Below are 21,305 nucleotides of genomic sequence, written 5' to 3' on the forward strand. Positions count from 1 at the left end.
AAAACTCCCTATTACCTTTATAGTATTTCATTATTTATCCACCGCATTTTTTTACAACTATATATTTCTTTGGTGGGGAAGGCAAGATGGCAGAACAGCATGGAAGTTTTTTGTGGGTTCTACGTCCATGAAATACAGCCAGACCAACACTAAACTATCCTGCACACCTAGAAAACTGATTTGAGGATTAACACAACAATCTGCACAACCTGAACCACAGAATTCAGCAAGTACCCAGCATGGAGAGGTGAACTTGGGGAGCGAGAAGCCACGGTGAGCAGGGACCCGCTTTTGTGGGCGGAGAGAGGATGGAGATGGGGGGGGGGGAGGAGAGAATCCAGGAAAAGTACTCCTCCGCAAAAGCAGCTGGAGAGAAAGTGGAAAATTGGATACAGCCACAGGGACTGAAATAAAAGTGGAGAAGGGAGAAAGGAGAAAGGAGAAAGGAGAAGGTTTCAATTCCATTAAGACTGTAAACAAGGGGAGCACAGAGTCTGCAACTCTACAGCTCCATACCTGGCAATGCTCTAGTGAGAAGAGTGAATCCCCAGGAATACAGTGGGGTCCGGGAGGTTCTTGGGCCACACGGGGAAAAGCAGTTCCACTGCTGGAAGGGCATTTGGTACAGACTGTTGAGGCCCCTTGGTCCCAGCAGACCCCAGAGAATGCCCACATTCGCTGGTGCTGGAACAAGGTCGTTAAGGGTGATGCCTGGTGCCAGATGTGTGCTGTGATTTTCCATAATCCCAGAAACGCTGCTGCTACACAACCTCGCGAACTTTTTCTGGGGTGGGCAGGCACCTGGCCGTAGTCTCAGGACACCGGCAGCAGCAGGGTCCAGAAAGCGTTCCTGGGTGCAGCTGGCATTCGGCCACTGCTTGATGAGAACCTCCCGCAGAGGGGCGGAACTGGTCAAAGCCGCACTCCTTCAGAAGTAAGGCACAAGGGAAAACAACCGCATCTGAGACAAAACTCAGGAGAGAGGTACTGGCTGGGGCTTGGTCACGGACCAAGCAGGGAGTGGATGAAAGCTGAAGACAGAAGACAGGTGTGTGATTGCTGATCAGGGAGAACAGAGTTCTGATACTAGAGAACTGGGTAGCTGGGTGATGCCATTTTCACCGCTCCGGCGCATACACATCCACAAGCGCCACAACACTCCACCCCAGTAGGCTAGCAGCGTCATCTAGTGGAGAACGGAGCCACTACACTAAGCCCCGCCCAGCTGGGCCAACCTCCCTCTTCAAGAACACAAATCTCACTGCCTGCTTAGTTTATGGACTATAAAGTGCTTCATAGTCTGACTTCTAGGGGAAAACAAAGTAATTTCAGTCGTATTTCAATCTGTTAGGAGGTCCATCTGTTCAAATTTCGTTCTTTTTTTTTATATCTTTCAATTCTTTTTCTTGAATACAGAAAGAAAAAACTCATTTTTACTTACAACTTTTATTAAAAATATTTTTTTATTATATGTTTTGCTTTTATGAGAATTTTTTCAACTTCTATTTTACTTCCATCATTTTATTTTAGTCTGCTACAGTGTATTCACTTTTTCAAATTTTCAAACAATTTCCTTTTTTTCTTTTTCCTTTCTTCCTTTCTCGTTTCTTTCTCTTCAATACAGAGAAAAAATTAATTTTTATTTTCAATTTTTATTAAAAATTTTTCTTTAAATTTTTACTACATTTTTAACGTTTATGTAAGTTTTTCAAATTCTGTTAGATTTCCATCATATTATTTTAGGCTACTACAGTGTATTTACTTTTTCAAATGATTTCCTTTTTTTTCCTAGTTTTCATTTCTTTTCTTTTTCTTGACTACAGAAAAACTTCATTTTTATTTTTAATTCTTATTAAAAATATTTTTCTGTAATTTTTTCTACAATATTCATTACTTTTGTGTACTATTTTTTCCAATTCTCTTTTACTTCCATCATTTCATTTTAGTCTACTTCAGTGTATATATTTTTTCAAATTCTCAAACAATTTCTTTTTTTTCTTTATTTTCCCTTTTTCTCTAATCTATCAAAACACTTTCAACACCCAGACCAAAACACACCTAGGATCTAGCATCATTTATCCCATTTGTGTGTGTGTGTCTTTTTTTTTTTACCTCATTAATTCCTTTTCTCCCTTCAAAATTACGAAACGAAGGAATTCGCCCAAAAAGAAAGAACAGGAAGAAACGACAGCCAGGAACTTAACCAACCCAGATATAAGCAAGATGTCTGAACCAGAATTTACAATCACGATAATAAGAATACTAGCTGGAGGTGAAAATAGATTAAAATCCCTTCTGCAGAGATAAAAGAAGTAAAAACTACTCATGATGAAATAAAAAATGCTTAACTGAGCTGCAATCACAGATGGATGACGCGGCAGCAAGGATGGATGAGGCAGAGAAGAGAATCAGCGATATAGAGGAAAACTTATGGAAAATAATGAAGCAGAAAAAAACAGGGAGATTAAGGAAAAAGAGCACGATTTAAGAATTAGAGAAATCCGTGACTATTTAAAAAGGAACAACATCAGAATCATAGGGGTCCCAGAAAAGGAAGAGACACAAATAGGGGTAGAAGGGTTATGTGAGCATATCATAGCAGAAAACTTTCCTAACCTGGGGAAAGACACAGAAATCAAAATCCAGGAAGCACAGAGGACCCCCATTAGATTCAACTAACACCGACCATACCAAGGCACATCATAGTCAAATTCACAAAATACTAAGGCAAGGAGAGAATCATGAAAGCAGCAAGGGAAAAAGGTCCCTAACCTACAAGGGAAGACAGATCAGGTTTGCAGCAGACCTATCCACAGAAACTTGGCAGGCCAGAAAGGAATGGCAGAATATATTCAATGTGCTGAATCAGAAAAATATGCAGCCAAGAATCTTCTACCCACCAAGGCTGTCATTCAAAATAGGAGAGATAAAGAGTTTCCGAGACAAACAAAAATGAAAGGAATTTGTGACCACTAAACCTGCCTAGCAAGAAATTTTAAGGGGAACTCTCTGAGGGGAGAAAAGGTGAAAAAAAAAAAATATATATATATAAATACCAAAAGCAACAAAGATTACAAAGGACCAGAGAACACCACCAGAAACTCCAACCCTACAAGCATCATAATGGCAATAAATTCATATCTTTCAGTACTCACTCTAAACATCAATGGACTCAGTGCTCCAATCAAAAGACACAGGATAACAGAATGGATAAGGAAACAAGATCCATCTATATGCTGTTTACAAGAGACCCACTTTAGACCTAAAGAAACCGTCAGACTGAAAGTAAGGCGACTGAGAACCAACTATCATGCTAATGGTCAACAAAAGAAAGCTGGAGTAGCCATACTTACATCACACAATCTAGACTTTAAAATAAACACTGTACCAAGAGATGCAGAAGGGCATTATATCATTATCAAAGGATCTATCCACCAAGAAGTCCTAACAATTTTAAACATTTATGCTTCAAATGTGACATCACCCAAATATATAAATCAATTAATCACAAGCATAAACTCATTGACAGTAATACCATAATAGTAGGAGACTTCAACACCCCACTCACAGCAATGGACAGATCATCTAATCAAAAAATCAACAAGGTAACAATGGCTTTGAATGACACACTGGACCAGATTGACTAAACAGATATATTCAGAACATTTCATCCTAAAGCAGCAGAATATACATTCTTCTCCAGTGCACATGGAACGTTCTCCAGAACAGATTATATACTGAGACACAAATCAGCCCTAAGCAAGTACAGAAAGACTGATATCATACCATGCGTATTTTCAGACCACAACACTATGAAACTGAAATAAACCACAAGAAAAAAATTGGAAAGGTAACAAATACTTGGAGACTGAAGAACGTCCTACTAAAGAATGAATGGGCTAACCAAGAAGTTAAAGAGGAAATTAAAAACTATATGGAAGCCAATGAAAATTATAACACCACAACCCAATACCTCTGGGACACAGCAACGGTAGTCATAAGAGGAAAGTATACAGCAATTCAGGCCTTCCTTTTTTTTTTTTTTATATGAAACTTGTCAAATTGGTTTCCATAAAACACCCAGTGCTCCTACCAACAGGTGCCCTCCTCAATACCCCTCACCCACCCTCCCCTCCAAAGAAGGAGGAAGAAAGATCTCAGATACACAACCTAACCTTATAGCATAAGGAGCTGGAAAAAGAACAGCAAATAAAACACAAAACCAGCAGAAGACAGGAAATAATAAAGATTAGAGCAGAAATTACTGCTATCAAAACCAAAAAAAAAAAACCCCAAAAAACAAAAAAAACAGTAGAATAGATCAATATAACCAGAAGCTGGTTCTTTGAAAGAATTAACAAAATTGATAAACCCTAGCCAGTTTAATCAAAAAGAAAAAGGAAAGGACCCAGATAAATAAAATCAAGAATGAAAGAGGAGAGATCACAAGCAACACAGCAGAAACAAAAACAATAATAAGAGAATATCATGAGCAATTATATGCCAACAAAATGGGCAATCTGGAAGAAATGGACAAATACCTAGAAAAATATACACTACCAAAATTGAAACAGGAAGAAACAGAAAATTTGAAAAGACCCATAACCAGTAAGGAAATCGAATTAGTAATCAAAATCTTCCAAAAAACAAGAGTCCAAGGCCAGATGTCTTTCCAGGCGAATTCTACCAAACATTTAAGGAAGAGTTAACACATATTCTCTTGAAGCTGTTCCAAAAAACAGAAATGGAAGGAAAACTTCGAAACTCTTTCTATGAAACCAGCATTACTTTGATTCCAAAACCAGAGACCCCACTAAAAGGAACTATAGACCAATTTCCCTGATGAACATGGATGCAAAAATCCTCAACAAGATATTAGCCAACTGGTTCCAACAACACATTAAAAAAGTTATTCACCACGACCAAGTGGATTTATACCTGGGATGCAGGGCTGGTTCAGTATCTGTAAAACCATTAACGTGATTTATCACATCAATAAAAGAAAGGACAAGAACCATATGGTGTTTTCAATAGATGCAGAGAAAGCATTTGATGAAATACAGCATCCTTTCTTGATAAAAACCCTCAAGAAAGTCGGGATAGAAGAGCATACCTTGAGATCATAAAAGCCATGTATATACGACACAAGGCTAATATCATCCTCAATGGGGAAAACCTGAGAGCTTTCTCCCTAAGGTCAGGAACAAGACAGGGATGTCCGTCCATTCTCGCCACTGTTATTCAATATAGTATTGGAGGTCTTAGCCTCTGCATTCAGACAACACAAATAAAAGGCATCCAAATCGTCCAGGAGGAGGTCAAACTGTCACTCTTCACAGATGACATGATACTCTATATGGAAAACCCTAATGATTCCAGCAAAAAACTGCCAGAATTGATCCATGAATTCAGCAAAGTTGCAGGATATAAATCAATGCACAGAAATTGGTTGCATCCCTTTACACCAACAATGAAGCAACAGAAAGAGAAATCAAGGAATTGATTCCAGTTACAATTGTACCAAAAACCATAAAATACCTAGGAATCAATCTAACAAAAGAGGAGAACAATCTATACACTGAAAAGTATAGAAAGCTTATTAAAGAAATTGAAGAAGACACAAAAAAATAGAAAAAGATTCTATGATCCTGGATAGGAAGAACAAATGTTGTTAAAATGTCAATACTACCCAAAGCAATCTACATATTCAATGCAATCCCTATCAAAATAACACCAGCATTCTTCACAGAGCTAGAACAAATAATCCTAAAATGTGTATGGAACCAGAAAAGACCCCGAATAGCCAAAGCAGTCTTGAAAAAGAAAACCAAAGCAGGAGGCATCACAATCCCAGACTTTAAGCTGTCATCAAGACTATGGTACTGGCAGAAGAACAGACTCTCAGATCAATGGAACAGAATAGAGAACCCAGAAATGGACCCACAAACATATGGCCAACTAATCTTTGACAAAGCAGGAAAGAATAGCCAATGGAATAAAGACAGTCTCTTCAGCTAGTGGTGCTGGGAAAACTAGACAGCAACATTCAGAAGAATGAACCTGGACCACTTTCTTACACCGTACACAAAAATAAACTCAAAATGGATGAAAGACCTCCATGTAAGACAGGAAGCCATCAAAATCTTGAGAAGACAATAGGCAAAAACCTCTTTGATCTTGGCTGCAGCAACTTCTTACTCAACATGTCTCCAGAGGAAAGGGAAACAAAAGCCAAAATGAACTACTGGGACCTCATCAAAATAAAAAGCTTCTACACAGTCAAGGAAACAATGGGCAAAACTAAAAGGCAACTGACAGAATGGGAGAAGAGATTTTCAAATGACATATCAGATAAAGGGTTAGTATCCAAAATCTATGAAGAACTTATCAAACTCAACACCCAAAAAACAAATAATCCAGTGAATAAATGGGCAAAAGACATGAATAGACACTTCTCCAAGGAAGAAATCCAGATTGCCAACCAACACATGAAAAAATGCTCAATATCAGTCATCATCAGGGAAATACAAATCAAAACCACAATGAGATACCACCTGTCAGAATGGCTAACATTAACAACTCAGGCAACAACAGATGTTGGGGAGGATGCAGAGAAAGAGGGTCTCTTTTGCATTGTTGGTGGGAATCCAACTGGCGCAGCCACTCTGGAAAACAGTATGGAGGTTCCTCAAAAAATTACAGATAGAACTACCCTACTACCCAGCAATTGCACTACTAGGCATTTATCCAAGGGATATAGGTGTGCTGTTGCAAAGGACACATGCACCCCAATGTTTATAGCAGCACTATCAATACTAGCCAAAGTATGGAAGAGCCCAAATGTCCATCGATGGATGAAGGGATAGAGAAGATCAGGTGTGTGTATATATATACACACACATACACACACACACATATACATACAATGGAATATTACTCGGCAATCAAAAAGAATGAAATCTTGCCATTTGCAACTACGTGGGTGGAACTAGAGGGTATTATGCTAAGCGAAATTAGAAAAAGGCAAATATCATATGACTTCACTCATATGAGGATTTTAAGAGACAAAACAGAAGAACATATGGCAAGGGAAACAAAAATAATATAAAAACAGGGAAGGGGACAAAACATAAGAGACTCATAAATATGGAGAATAAACTGAGGGTTACTGGAGGGGTTGTGGGAGGGGGATGGGTAAATGGGTAAGGGGCACTAAGGAATCTACTCCTGAAATCATTGTTGTACTACTTGCTAACTAATTTGGATGTAAATTAAAAAAAAAAAGAAAAGAAAAGAAAAGAAACTATACATTTGTTTGCTCCTTATTGGTTTTCTCTAACAAAAATATAGCCTTTAGGAGGTTAGGGACATTTTGTCTTCTATGGGTTCTGTAAACTGCTAATTTGAGGCATACTAATGAGGCAGTGGCTTAGTGGTAATTCTTTGCGCCACTTAGATAAGGAAGAGAGATCTTTTCAATTTTTAGCAACCCAGGCCCAGTATACCAATATTCCATGTAAGATTTTGCTTGGGGAAAAAAAGGAACTCTACTTTTTTTACTAGGTAAATATCCTAGCAAACTAATGATATAGTATGTGGTGTGATATCAAAGAAAGAGCAAATGCTCCTTTTCAATTACTATAGCGACCTAAGCAACCAATGCAGCTGTCTAAAAATAAAGATGCCATCTGCCTATAATTTGCAGAGGATGTTATTGTTTTGTTTCCTAAAAAGTAAAAAAATATTATATTTAAAATGAATAGAAGAATAGAAAATATTATCAATATTATCAACAGAATTGGAAAATTAAAATTAAAAACAACAAGCACTATAATGCAAGAGTACTCAGGGTACCATCAAACAAAAAAAAAAAATTTTTTTTCAAGAACTGGAACTAGAACAAAGAATCCTAAAATTTGTATGGAACCACAAAAGATGGCAAATAGCCAAAATAATCTTGAGAAAGAAGAACAAAACTGGAGATACCATGCTCCAACATCTCAAAGTATACTACAAAGCTACAGTAATCAAAATAGTCTGGTACTGGAACAAAAACAGACACATAAAACAATGGAACAAGGTAGAGAGCCCATAAATAAACCTACACACATATGGTCAATGAATCTATGCCAAAGGAGGCAAGAATGTACGATGAGGGAAAAAAAGCCTCCTCAATAAATGGTATAGGGAAAGCCGGACAGCTACATGCAAAAGACTGAAACTGGACCACTATCATACACCATATACAAAAATAAATTCAAAATGTTTTAAACACTTAAATGTGAGGCCGGAAACAATAAAACTCTTAGAAGAAAACACAGGCAGTAAGCTCATTAACATTCGTCTTAGCAGTATTTTTTTTTTTTTGACCAGTCTCTTCAAGCATGAGCAGCAAAAGCTAAAGTAAACAAATGGGATTATATACATAAACAAGTGGGATTATATCAAATTAGAAAGTTCTTGCACATTGAAGAAAACCATCAACAAAACAAAATGGCAATCTACAGAATGGGAGAAGAGATTTGCAAATCATGAACCAGTAAGGGGTTCAATTCCAAAATAAATAAAGAACTTACACAACTTAATACCAAAACACTCAACTTGATTTAAAAATAGGCAGAAGACTTGAACAGACATTTTTTTCAAAGACTACATAAAGATGGCCAACAGGCACATGAAAAGAGGCACAAAATCACTAGGCATCAGTGAAGCCCAAATCAAAACCAAAATATCACCTCACACTGGTCAGATTGGCTACTATCAAAAAAACAAAAAAACAAAAAAAACCAAATGCTGGTAACAATGCTGAAAAAAAGGGAACCATTACACAGTGTTGTGGGAATGTTAAATTGGTGCAGCCCCTATGGAGATTCTTCAAAAAATTAAAAATAGAACTACCCTATGGTTTGGCATTCTACTTCTGGGTATTTTTCCAAAGAAAATGCAAACACCAATTCAAAGAGACCAGGGATGCCTGGGTGGCTCAGTCAGTTAAGCATCACACTCTTGATTTCGGCTCAGGGCAGGATCTCACTGTTTGTGAGATTGAGCCACATCGGGCTCACACTCAAAGCCCAGAGCCTGCTTGGGATTCTCTCTCTCTCTTTTTCTCTCTGCCCCTCCCATGCTCACATGCACATGTACACTCTCTCTTTGAAATAAATTTTAAAACAAAAAACAGTAAAAACACAAAGAGATATATTCACTATGTTCACTGCAGCATGACTTACAATAGCTAAGACATGGAAGCAACCTAAATATGTGTATGCATGCACAATGGAGTATTACTCAGCCATAAAAAAGGATGAGATCTTGCCATTTGGTGACAACATGGATGGACCCGGAGAATATTATGCTAAGTGAAATAAGTCAGACAGAGAGGAAGACAAAGACCATATGATTTTACTTATATATGAACTCTAACAAACAAAGAAATGGAAACAGACTCATGGATACAGGAAACAAACTGCTGGTTACCAGAATGGGGAGGGGATGGGGGATGGGCAAAAAATGTGAACAAAATTAAGAGATACAAACTTCCACCTATTAAATAAAGTCATGGTATATAACGTACAACATAAAGAATATAATCAACAGTATTGTAATAACTATGCAGTAAAAACATGGTAACTAGACATCATGGAGGTCATTTCATAATGCATAAAAAATATCAAATTATTATGACGTACACCTGAAACTAATAGGGTATTGTGTCAGTTATATGTAAAATTAAAGAAAGGCCACAATATATATAGCCTGCTTTTTCAAAATATTTCTTCATCAAAAATATGTTTATATCTCAATAGCTGTTAAAAGAAAAATATGATTCCGATCATTCAAATAACTACACAATTATCTGAAGAAAAGATTTGAATAATAAACAGATTACTTTTTATTGGAAAGAAAACCTAAATAATTTTTATGTTATTGATAAGAAGTAACTGTCAATTTTAATATTCACATAAAGAAATAAGGATATTGCAAATAGTATTCATAATATACACTGTATTATTCTCAAATAGAAAAACAGTATACCCTTAAATTCAGTAATTTTATGTGGAAATTTAACCCAAAGAAAATTTTAAAAACCCACCCACTACTATCAAAGTACCCATGGTAGATTACCTGTAATAGTGAAAAACTGAGTACAATAATCCAAATGTATAATAATGGCAAAAGTTAAGTAAGTTATGATTTTTATTAAGACAGATTACTGTAGAACTGGAAGTGATATATATAGTAACATCATGTACAAAGTAACATCCAAATGTTTGTGAAATGATCAGCAAAAAAAAAAAAAACCAAATTTAATTTATGGGAAGAGGAACTCTTGGTGTGACAGCATAAGGAGCTCCATGGACTTGCTTCCCAGCAAAAGAGGTGAAAATTAATTTTTTAAAATGATGGTTATGGCTGCATGGTAATATGGGTATACTTAATGCCATAGAACAGTACACTTAAAAATGGTCAAAATGGTAAAATCCTTTTCCCCTTCCTATCTCTCTCCTCCCAATTTGGTTTTCCTTTTTTCTATTAATTGACTGAGTAGGGGAAATATGGTTAAGACAGACTAGGGAGCTGAGATATCCTGAGGCAAACAGATTAGAAGACTCCTTAAATCACAGAAATACTGTTCCCTCAATTTCCTGGGCATTTAATTTATTTGTATTTAATATCTGTATTCACCATTAGACTATCAGCTCTTTCAGAAAGGGACTACAAGTGTGTTTCCTAAGATACTCATCAAATATATGTATATATGTCCACTAATTTTATTTTTTTAATATTTATTTATTCTTGAGAGAGACTGAGCACAAGCGGTAGAGGGGCAGAGAGAGAACGAGACACAGAATATGAAGCAGACTCTGGGCTCTGTATAGAGCCTGATACGGGGCTCGAACCCACAGACCACAAGATCATGACCTAAGTTAGTCAGACACCCAACCGACTGAGCCACCCAGGCACCCCTAATGTCCACTAAATTTAAATATAAATCTGTCTTATAGACTAAAAAATCATTACAGAGTTTTAATTTTCTTGTCCTGTATCTCTTACCAGTTTTTAAAAATTTGTATTTTTAACAAAACACAAACATAAATCAGAAAGATTTGGTGCAAAACAAACTAACCTCCTATTTTACCCAATCTCCACTAGGAGCTGGTGATGTCTCTTCTTAAATTGTGGTAGAAAAAACAGACACCATAAAATTTACCATCGGTTGATTTTAAGTGTATAGTTCAGTAGTGTTAACGTATCTCCAGAACATTCTCATCTTGCAAAGCGAAACTCTATACACATTAAACAACTCCCCATTCTCCCTTCCCCATAGTAAGCCCATTCTACTTTCTGTCTCTGTGAATTTGACTACTGTAGACATCTGAAGTGGATGGAATTGCATAGTATTCATCTTTTTTTGTGCTGGCTTATTTCATTTAATAACCTTAATGAACTCTATCTCAGGGTTCATCCATATTATAGCACGTGACAAGATTTCCTTCCTTTTAAAAGCTGAGAAATATTCTACTGTGTGTTTATACCACATTTTGTTTATCCATCCATCTACCAATATACACTTGGATTGTTACTACCTTTTCATTATTGTGAATAATGTAGCTATGAATATTGGTGTACAAAGATCTCAGAGACCACGCTATCAATTATTTTGGGTATATACCCAGAAGTGTTATTGTTGGATCGTATGATAATTTTAGTTTTAATTTTTTGAGGAAATTTTATACTATTTTCCACAGTGGCTGTATCATTTTACATTCCTACAATAGTGCACAAATGTTTCAAAATCTCTACATCATTACCAACCCAGTATTTACTGATTTTTTTTTTTTTGATGTTAGCTATTCCAATAGGTGTGAGGTTGTATTTCATTGTGGTTTTGATTTACATTTCTCTAATGATTAGTGATGCTGGGCATATTTTCATGTGCTTGTAGGTCATTTGTATATTATCTTTAGAGAAATGTCTATTTGAATCTTTTGCCATTTTTTAAAAATATAATTTGTCAGGTTGGCTAACATACAGTGTATACAGTGTGCTCTTGGTTTTGGAGGTAGATTCCCATGATTCATTGCTTACATACAACACCCAGTGTTCATCCCAACAAGCGCCCTCCTCAATGCTCAACACCCATTTTCCCTCTCCCCTGACATCCCATCAACCCTCAGTTTGTTCTCTGTATTTAAGAGTCTTTTACGGGTTTGCCTCCCTCTCTGCTTGAAACTATTTTTCCCCTTCCCTTCCCCCATGATCTTCTGTTAAGTTTCTCAAATTCCACATATGAGTGAAAACATATGATATCTGTCCTTCTCTGACTGACTTATTTCACTTAGCATAACACCCTCCAGTTCCATCCACATTGTCGCAAATGGCAGGATTTCATTCTTTCTCAGTGCCAAGTAGTATCCCATTGTATATACAAACCACATCTTCTTTATCCATTCATCAGTTGATGGACATTTAGGCTCTTTCCACAATATGGCTATTGTTGAAACTGCTGCTATAAACATTGGGGTACTTGTGCCCCTATGAATCAGCACTCCTGTATCCCCTGTATAAATTCCTAGTAGTGCTATTGCTGGGTTGTAGGGTAGTTCTATTTTTTATTTTTTAAGGAACCTCCACACTGATTTCCAGAGCAGCTGCACCAGTTTGCATTCCCACCAACAATGCAAGAGGATTCCCATTTCTCCACATCTTCACCAGCAGCTGTTGTTTCCTGAGTTGTTAATTTTAGCCACTCTGACCGGTGTGAGGTGGTATCTCAATGTGGTTTTGATCTGTATCTCCCTGATGATGAGTGATGTTGAGCATCTTTTCAAGTGTCTGTTTCTTTTGCCCATTTTTTGAATTAGATTATCTGTTTATTGTGGAATTGTAGTTCTTTATGTATTCTGGATATTAACCCCTTAAATGATATATGAGTTGCAAATGTTTTCTCCTGTACTGTAGGTTGCCTTTTTACTCTGACAAAATGTTAAATTTTATGTTATGTATATTTTACAATAATGCTATTGATAATGATGATAAAAACTACCCACAAGAAAAGCCTAGGTCCAGATAGCTTCACTACTGAATTCTGGCAAACATTTTATTTTTATTTTTACATTTTTTCAATATATGAAATTTATTGTCAAATTGGTTTCCATACAACACCCAGTGCTCATCCCAAAAGGTGCCCTCCTCAATACCCATCACCCACCCTCCCCTCCTTCCCACCCCCCATCAACCCTCAGTTTGTTCTCAGTTTTTAAGAGTCTCTTATGCTTTGGCTCTCTCCCACTCTAACCTCTTTTTTTTTTTCCCTTTCCCTCCCCCATGGGTTTCTGTTAAGTTTCTCAGGATCCACATAAGAGTGAAAACATATGGTATCTGTCTTTCTCTGTATGGCTTATTTCACTTAGCATCACACTCTCCAGTTCCATCCACGTTGCTACAAAGGGCCATATTTCATTCTTTCTCATTTCTGGCAAACATTTTAAAAAGAACTAACATCAATTCTTCCCAAACTCTTTCATTTTTTTTCAAACTCTTTCAAAAAACAGGAAAAGGAATACTTCCCAACTCATTAAAATGAGGGCAGTATTAGCCTCATACCAAAACCAAATAGTAAAAGAAAACAAAACTGAAAACTAGTATCTCTTATGAATAAGGATGCACAAATCCTCAACAAAATATTAGAAAACAGAATCCAGCAACATATAAAGCGAATTATATACCATGACCAAAAGGGATTTATCCCAGGCATGCAAGGTCGGTTTACTATCTGACATTCAAAGTAATGTACCATATCAAAAGAATTTTAAAAACCCATATGATAATCTCAGTAGATGCAGAGAAAGCATTTGACAATATCTAACACCATTCATGATAAAAAAAATTACAAAACTGGAAATAGAAAGGAACTTCCTCAGCTTCTATGAAAAAACTACAACACTATACTAATGGTGAAAGATCAGATGCTCTCTCCCCCAAGATTAAGAACAAGAAAAGGGCACCTGCTCTTGTCACTCAACACTGTACTAAGAGGTATAACCACGGAAATTGGTCAAGAAAAAGAAATAGAAGTAATCCACATTGGAAAGGAAAATATAAATTATCTTTATTCGCAAATAATATGATCTTGTATATGGAAAACCCTTTTTCCACTTAAAAACTATTAGGACTAATAATTGAATTAATATGCAAAACTTAATTTTTTAAAAACATTTGCAAGACACAATCCAAAATTATTATTAAAAACAAAATTCCATTTAAATTACCATCAAAAAGAATAAAATAAGTAGGAATAAATTAACACACAACATGCAAAATGTATGTACTAAAAACTACAAAACACTTGTAAAATAAAATTAAAGACTTAAATGAATCCTAAAACATCCTAGTTCATGGATCAGAAGACTGAATATTGTTAAGATGGCAATGCTTCCTAAAATGAAATAAAGATTCAACGTAATCCCTATCATAATCCCAATTAGAATCCTAATCAGAATCCCTGTGCTGACTTCTCTGTAGAAATTTACAAACTGATTTGAAAATTCATATGGAATTGCCAGGGACCCAGAATAGCCTAAACAATCTTGAAGAAGAACAAAACAGGATGATTCACTTTCAAAACTTACTTTCAAAGCAAAGATAATCAAGACAGTATGTTACTGGCATAAGGACTGATATAGATTAGTGGAATAGAACTAAGAATCAAGAAATAAGCCTACGGGTCTATGACCAGCTGATTTTCAACAAGGGTGCCAAGACCATTAAACAGCGAAAGAATAGTCCTTTCAAGAAATAGTGCATGGATAACTGAATAGCCACAGCAAAAGACTGAAGTTGAACCTTTACTTCACATCATATATAGAAATTTGGACCTTAACTTCACATTATATATAGAAATCAACTCAAAATGGATCAAAAACCTAAATATAAGAGCAAAAGCTATACAATTCTTTGAAGGAAACATAGGGATAAATCTTCATGAACATATCTGGCAATGGTTTTTTAGATATAACACCAACAGCACAAGTAACAAAAGAAAATACAGATCTCCTGGACTTCATCAAAAAGAATAATTTGTGTCCATCAAAAAATACTATCAAGAAAGTGAGGGGCACCTGGGTGGCTCAGTCAGTTAAATGTCTGACTTCAGCTCAGATCATGATCTCGCAGTTCATGGGTTTGAGCCCTGCATCTGGCTCTGTGCTGACAGTTCAGAGCCTGGAGCCTGCTTCAGATTCTGTGTCTCCCTCTCTCACTGCCCCTCTCCCCCTCTCTCTCAAAAACAAAAATGAATAAACACTAAAATTTTTTTAAAAAGAAAGTGAAATGACAACCCACAGAACAAGAGAAAATATTTGTGAATCATATATTTAATAAGAGCTTCAAATGCAGAAAATATAAAACAAACCTCCTAAAACTTAACTCAATGACAAATAACTAAATTCAAAAATGGGCAAAGGACCTCAATAAACATTTCTCCAAAGATACAAATAGTCAATAAAAACATGAAAAGATGTTCAACATTATGAGTCATTAGAGAAATACAAATCAAAATCACAATGAGATACCACTTCATAGCCACTAGGATGGCTTTACAAGCTGGCCTTATTTTATTGTGATATTTCTCACATACTGTTTTTTCACAAATTGGAAGGTTTGTGGCAACCCTGTGTCAAGCAAGTCTATTGGTACATTTGCGCACTCTGTGTCTCTGTGTCACATTTTGGAAATTCTAGCAATATTTCAAACTTTTTCATTATCATATTCGTTACGGTGACCTGTGTTCAGTAAAATCTGATGTTACTATTATAACTATTTTGAGGTACAACAAATTACACCCACTGAAGACAGAGAACTTCACTAATATGTGTTGTGTATGTTCTGACTGTTCCACCAACTGGCCAATCTCCCACATTTCTCCCTCTCCTCAGACCTTCCTATTTCCTGAGACACAATAATAATGAAATTGGGCCAATTAATAACCCTACACTTGGCCTCTAGGTGTTCAAGTAAAAGGAGGAGTCATATGTTTCTCACTTTAAGTCAAAAGCTAGAAATGATTAAGCTTAATGAGGAAGGCATGTTGACAGATGCGATGGGCCTAAAGCTAGGCCTCTTCTGCCAGTTAGCCAAGTTGTAAATGCAAAGGAAAAGTTCTCCAAGGAAATTAAAAGTGCTACTCCAGTGAACACATGAATGTTTAAAGAAGCAAAACAGTCTTATTGCTGATGTGGAAAAAGTTTTAGTGGTCTGGATAGAAAATCAAACCAGTCATAACATTTCATTAGGCCAAAATCTAATCCAGAGCAAGGCCCTAACTCTCTCCAGTTCTATGAAAGCCAAGAGAGGTGAAGAAGCTGCAAAATAAAAGTTTAAAGCAAGCAGAGGTTGACTCGTGAGATATAAAGAAAGTGGTCTCCATAACACAAAAGTGCAAGGTGAAGCAACAAGTGCTGATGTAAAAGCTGTTGCAGGTTATCCAGAAGATCTAGCTAAAATAATTAGTAAAGGTGGCTATACTAAACAATATATTTTCAATGTAGACAAAACAGCCTTCTATTACAAGATGATGTCATCTCTGACTTTCATAGCTAGAGAGAAGTCAATACCTGGCTTCAAAACTCAAAGAACAGACTGACTCTCTTCCTAGGGGCTAATTCAGCTGGTAACTTTAAGTTGAAGCTAATACTCATTTACTATTCTGAAAATCCAGGGCCTCTGAAGAATTAAGCTAAATCTACACTGCCTGTGCTCTATAAAGGGAACAATAAGGCCTGGATGACGGCACATCTGTTTTTGACCTGGTTTACTAAGTATTTTAAGTCCACTGTTGAGGCCTACTGCTCAGGAAAAAAAAGGCTTCTTTCAAAATATTACTGCTCATTGACCATGCACCTCATCAGCCAAGAAGTCTTATGAAAATGAACACAAGATTAATGTTGTTTTCATGATCTGCTAACACACCATTTATTCTGCAGCCCATAGATGAAAGAGTAATTTAAACATTCCAGTTTTATGATTTAAGAAATACATTTTGTAAGGCTGTAGCCTCAAAATAAATTGAAAACCTTCTGGAAAGCATTCACCATTCTAGGTGCTATTAAGAACATTTGTGGGGGCATGTGGGTGACTCAGTCAGTTAAGCATCCAACTTGATTTCAGTTCAGGTCATGATCTCACAGTTCATGGGTTCGGACCCACATTGGGTTCTGCACTGACGGTGCAGAACCTGCTTGGGATTCTCTCTCTCCCTCTCTCTTTGCTCCTCCCCTGCTTGCATGCACACACTCTCTCTCTTTCAAAATAAAAAATAATAAAAAAGAACATTTGTGATTCATGGGAAGAGGTCAAAATATCGACATTTGGAAGAAGTTGAATCCAACCCTCATAGATGAATTTTAGAGGTTCAACATTTCACTGGAAGAAATAACTTCAGATGTGCTTGAAATAGCAAGACAACTGGAATTAGAAGTGAAGCCTGAGGGGTGCCTGGGTGGCTCAGTCGGTTAAGCATCCAACTCTTGGTTTCAGCTCAGGTCATAATCTCACACTTTAGTGGGTTTGATCCCTACATTGGGCTCCACCCTGGCAGCACAGAGCCTGCTAGGGATTTTCTGTCTCCCTCTCTACCCCTCCCCCACTCACACTGTCTCTCTCTTAAAATAAATAAACTTAAAATAAGTTTTTTTGAAAAAAAAAAAGAGAAGTGAAGCCTGAAGATAGGACTGAATTGTTGCAATGTCAAGATAAAACTTGAACAGATGAGGATTTGCCTCTTACAGATGAGAAAAAGAAGTGGTTTCTTGAGGTGGAATCTACTTCTGGTGAAGATGCTGTGAAGATCACTGAAATGACAACAAATGATCCAAAATGTTATATAAACTTATTTGATAAAGCAGCAGCAGGGTTTGAGAAGACTGAATCCAATTTTGAAAGGAATTCTATTGGGGGCAAAATGTTATCAAACAGCATTGCATGCTACACAGAAACTGTTCATGTAAAAAGTCAATCAATGCAGCAAACTTCACTGCTGTCTTATTTTTTTAATGATTATTCATTTTTTTGAGAGAGAGCATGAGTGGGGGAGGGGCAGAGAGAGAGAGAGAGGGAGACAAAGAATCCAAAGCAGGCTCCAGGCTTTTTTGCAGTGGTCTGGAACCAAACCCTCAATATCCCTGAGGTATGCTTGTAATAAAACAAAGCAAAGCAAAGCAAAGCAAAGCAAAACAAAACAGAAGATAACTATTGGTGAAGATGTGGAGAAACTGGAACCCTTGTACACTGCTTGTGGAAATGCAAAATAGTACAGCCAGTAAGGAAAACAGTTTGGTGGTTCCTCAATAAGTTAAACATAAAATTACCACAATACCCAATAATTCCATTCCTAAGTATACAACCAAAAGAAGTGAAAACAGATGCTTAAATACTTGAATACAAATATTTATCATAGCACTGTTCACAACAGTCAAAAGGTGAAAACAACCCAGATATATATGAATGAATAAATGGATAATCAAAATGTGGGTATTATCCATACAGTGGAATATTAGGTCTTTATTACCTAATGAATACAATATTGACACATGCTACAACATGGAATAACCCTGAAACACACTATATGAAAAAAACAGTCACAAAAAAACACATATTATATGAATCCCTTTATATGAAAGTTTCAGAACAGGTTAATCTATAGAAACAGAAAGTAGATTGATGAGTGACTGCTTAAGGTTTGAAGAGGTGGAAGGCACGGGTAGGAGGGTAACAGCTAAAGGGTACAGGGTTTCTTTGGTGGCGATTAAAATGGTTGAAAGTTGTGATGATGGTTGCACAACTCCATGAATATACTAAAAACCAATAAACTGTTCACTTAAAATGGTTGAACTGCATGATATGTGAATTATATCTCAATAAAGCTCTTTACAAAAACAAAAAAAAACAAAAAATCTTATTTTATGTTACAATTCCAACAGTTAAGACCATATTTACCTAGATAAGGACAAGAAGAATGTGCAGAAAAAATGAATACATTAAAGTTGTGTGTCTGGGTAGTATTTTTTTCTTTTATTGTTAAAATGCTTGTAAAATACATTTAAACGAAGGTTTCAAAAATTATAATACAGTGCTCGCTTCGGCAACACATATACAAAAATTATAATACAGAAATGTTTGTAACTTACCTTTATAAATAAGAGGTTTATCTTTATCTTCCGTCTTTTCCCTACTAGCCAATTCAAGAAAATCTTCAATCAAGTCCAGAGATATGAGAGACTGGCTGAAAACAAGGCTAAAAAAATGGAGAGTGTTCATGAATTAGAATATTCACATAGTAAAGATATCACTTCTTCCCAAATTGGTCTACAAATTCAACACAATTCTAATCAAAACTATAGTATGACTTTTGAGAAATTAACAAGCTGATTCTAAAGTTTATATGAGAATGCTGAGCACACACAGTACCCAAAACAACTTTGAAAAAGTTGGAGGCCTAACTCTACATGATTTCAACGTTTACAAAGCTTAAGTAATCAGAATGTAGTGCTGATTAAGGGACAAGCACGAATCAATGGAACAGAATATAGGGTCCAGATATAGAAAGCCACACAATATAGTTAGCTAAATGGTTTTTTTACAAAGAGCAGAGGCAATTCAGTGGAAAAAGGATAATTTTTTCAACAATGATCTTGGCAAAATTCAACATCCATATGCAAAAAAAAAAAAAGAATTTTGGCCTAAATCTCACACTTTATACAAAAAGTAATTCAAGATGCAGCATAAATCTAAATTTAAAATGTTAAACTGTAGAATGTTTAAAAAACACAATTAAGAAAATTCGTGTAACTTGGGGTTAGACAAACAATTCTTAGAACACCAAAAGTATGATCTACAGGAAAAAAGCTGATAAACAGGATTTCAGCAAAATTTAAAACTTTTATTGTATAAAAGACACTACTTAGTGAATATGATAAAAAAGTCTTATTAAAAGTATTTGAGTAATTTTAGACTTATACAAATTCTAAAACACTTTGTTATTCCATTTCAAATATGTCTGCAGATTCCTGATTCTCCATCCCAATAGTTTTCTAACTCCTGATTTTAGCCATGAAAATGGCTTATGTGGTATTAAATATAATAAATAATTTCAATATAATTACTATATAGGGATTCAACACTTCTATACAACACCTGATGCTCATCACAAGTACACTCTTTAATCCCCATCACCTGTTGAACCTGAAACTACAGTTACATTGTATGTTAACTAACTGGGACTTAAATAAAAAAAATACACACACACACACACACACACACACACACACACACACACATAAAATCAGGGTGCCTTGGGGTAGAAGAAGGTAAAAGTGTCACTGGCCCCTTAGACTTTGCTCTAGGTCACCAACTTTCAAGGGCTCTGAGAAACAGTTTGAAAATCACTACTCTCATCTATCCCTTTGGTGAGAAGTGGACATAATTATACACAGGAAATGAAAAAAAATCTAGAAAGAGAATGAAGGAAGGCTCATTCTATCCCTTACATATGCAAACAAAGTAGGTTAGTATATAAGGAACTAGACATCTGTCCAAGCAGTTTGGTTTTAATTGATTCTGAAAGCTGTACTATAAGAGAATGATGCTTTTATGACTCCAGAAGATCCTTCAACACTCAATGCTGGACGTCTTCAGATTTAGTAGAACTAAAAAGAACAACTCAAGTTATGAAACAGCTGTTGGAGTTAACAACATATGCACTGGCTATTGTGTGACTTCCTAAACTCTGCATGCACTATGCAAGTCTAATGTCTCCTAGTTGGTACTCCTGGTATACTGGTAAGGAAATGAATTTATTCCCAATACTGAGTGTAAATGACCAACGGCCTTGATCCCTCAGTAGGTTGATTATCTTTCCCAGAATCAAAATCTTTACTGAATCACTTCTTTCTGAGCTACAGATTAAGTTTCTTGCAATTCCTATAACTAGGAAACTTATTCTTAGAAATACCAATTATTTATTTAATTGGAATTAATCTGGAATTTGGGTTACTATTCTGGAAAAAGGTTGACTTGAGTCAGCATTAAGACTGGTTCTGGGAACCACTGAGCTCAGAAAAACCTCACTGTGAAAAGGGTGGTATTATTAGGATTAAGTGGCTACATACTAATGGTTATCTCTGTTAACTTTTTCTAGTTGCAGATAACATGAAAAACTACTGCCCGGATTGGTAATAATTTTCATACTTGTATAAACTACCTTGGCTTTATCTATTAGTGTCTCCTATGAAAATATAAAATCAATA

At 36.1% G+C, this 21,305-nt stretch overlaps 1 protein-coding gene across 13 annotated transcripts in view; it reads right to left on the reverse strand.

The window, feature by feature from the left end:
- ATRX (ATRX chromatin remodeler) overlaps positions 1-21,305 on the reverse strand; it is a 307,952-nt gene that overhangs the window by 50,488 nt on the left and 236,159 nt on the right. For all 13 annotated transcript variants that reach the window (XM_053202513.1, XM_053202509.1, XM_053202506.1 and 10 more), the window contains one exon: positions 19,188-19,294. In XM_053202513.1, the coding sequence (XP_053058488.1) occupies positions 19,188-19,294 (107 nt within the window). The remainder of the gene's footprint in view (positions 1-19,187; positions 19,295-21,305) is intronic.

Source organism: Acinonyx jubatus, chromosome X (assembly GCF_027475565.1).
Source record: "Acinonyx jubatus isolate Ajub_Pintada_27869175 chromosome X, VMU_Ajub_asm_v1.0, whole genome shotgun sequence".
NCBI classification, from domain to species: Eukaryota; Metazoa; Chordata; class Mammalia; order Carnivora; family Felidae; genus Acinonyx; species Acinonyx jubatus.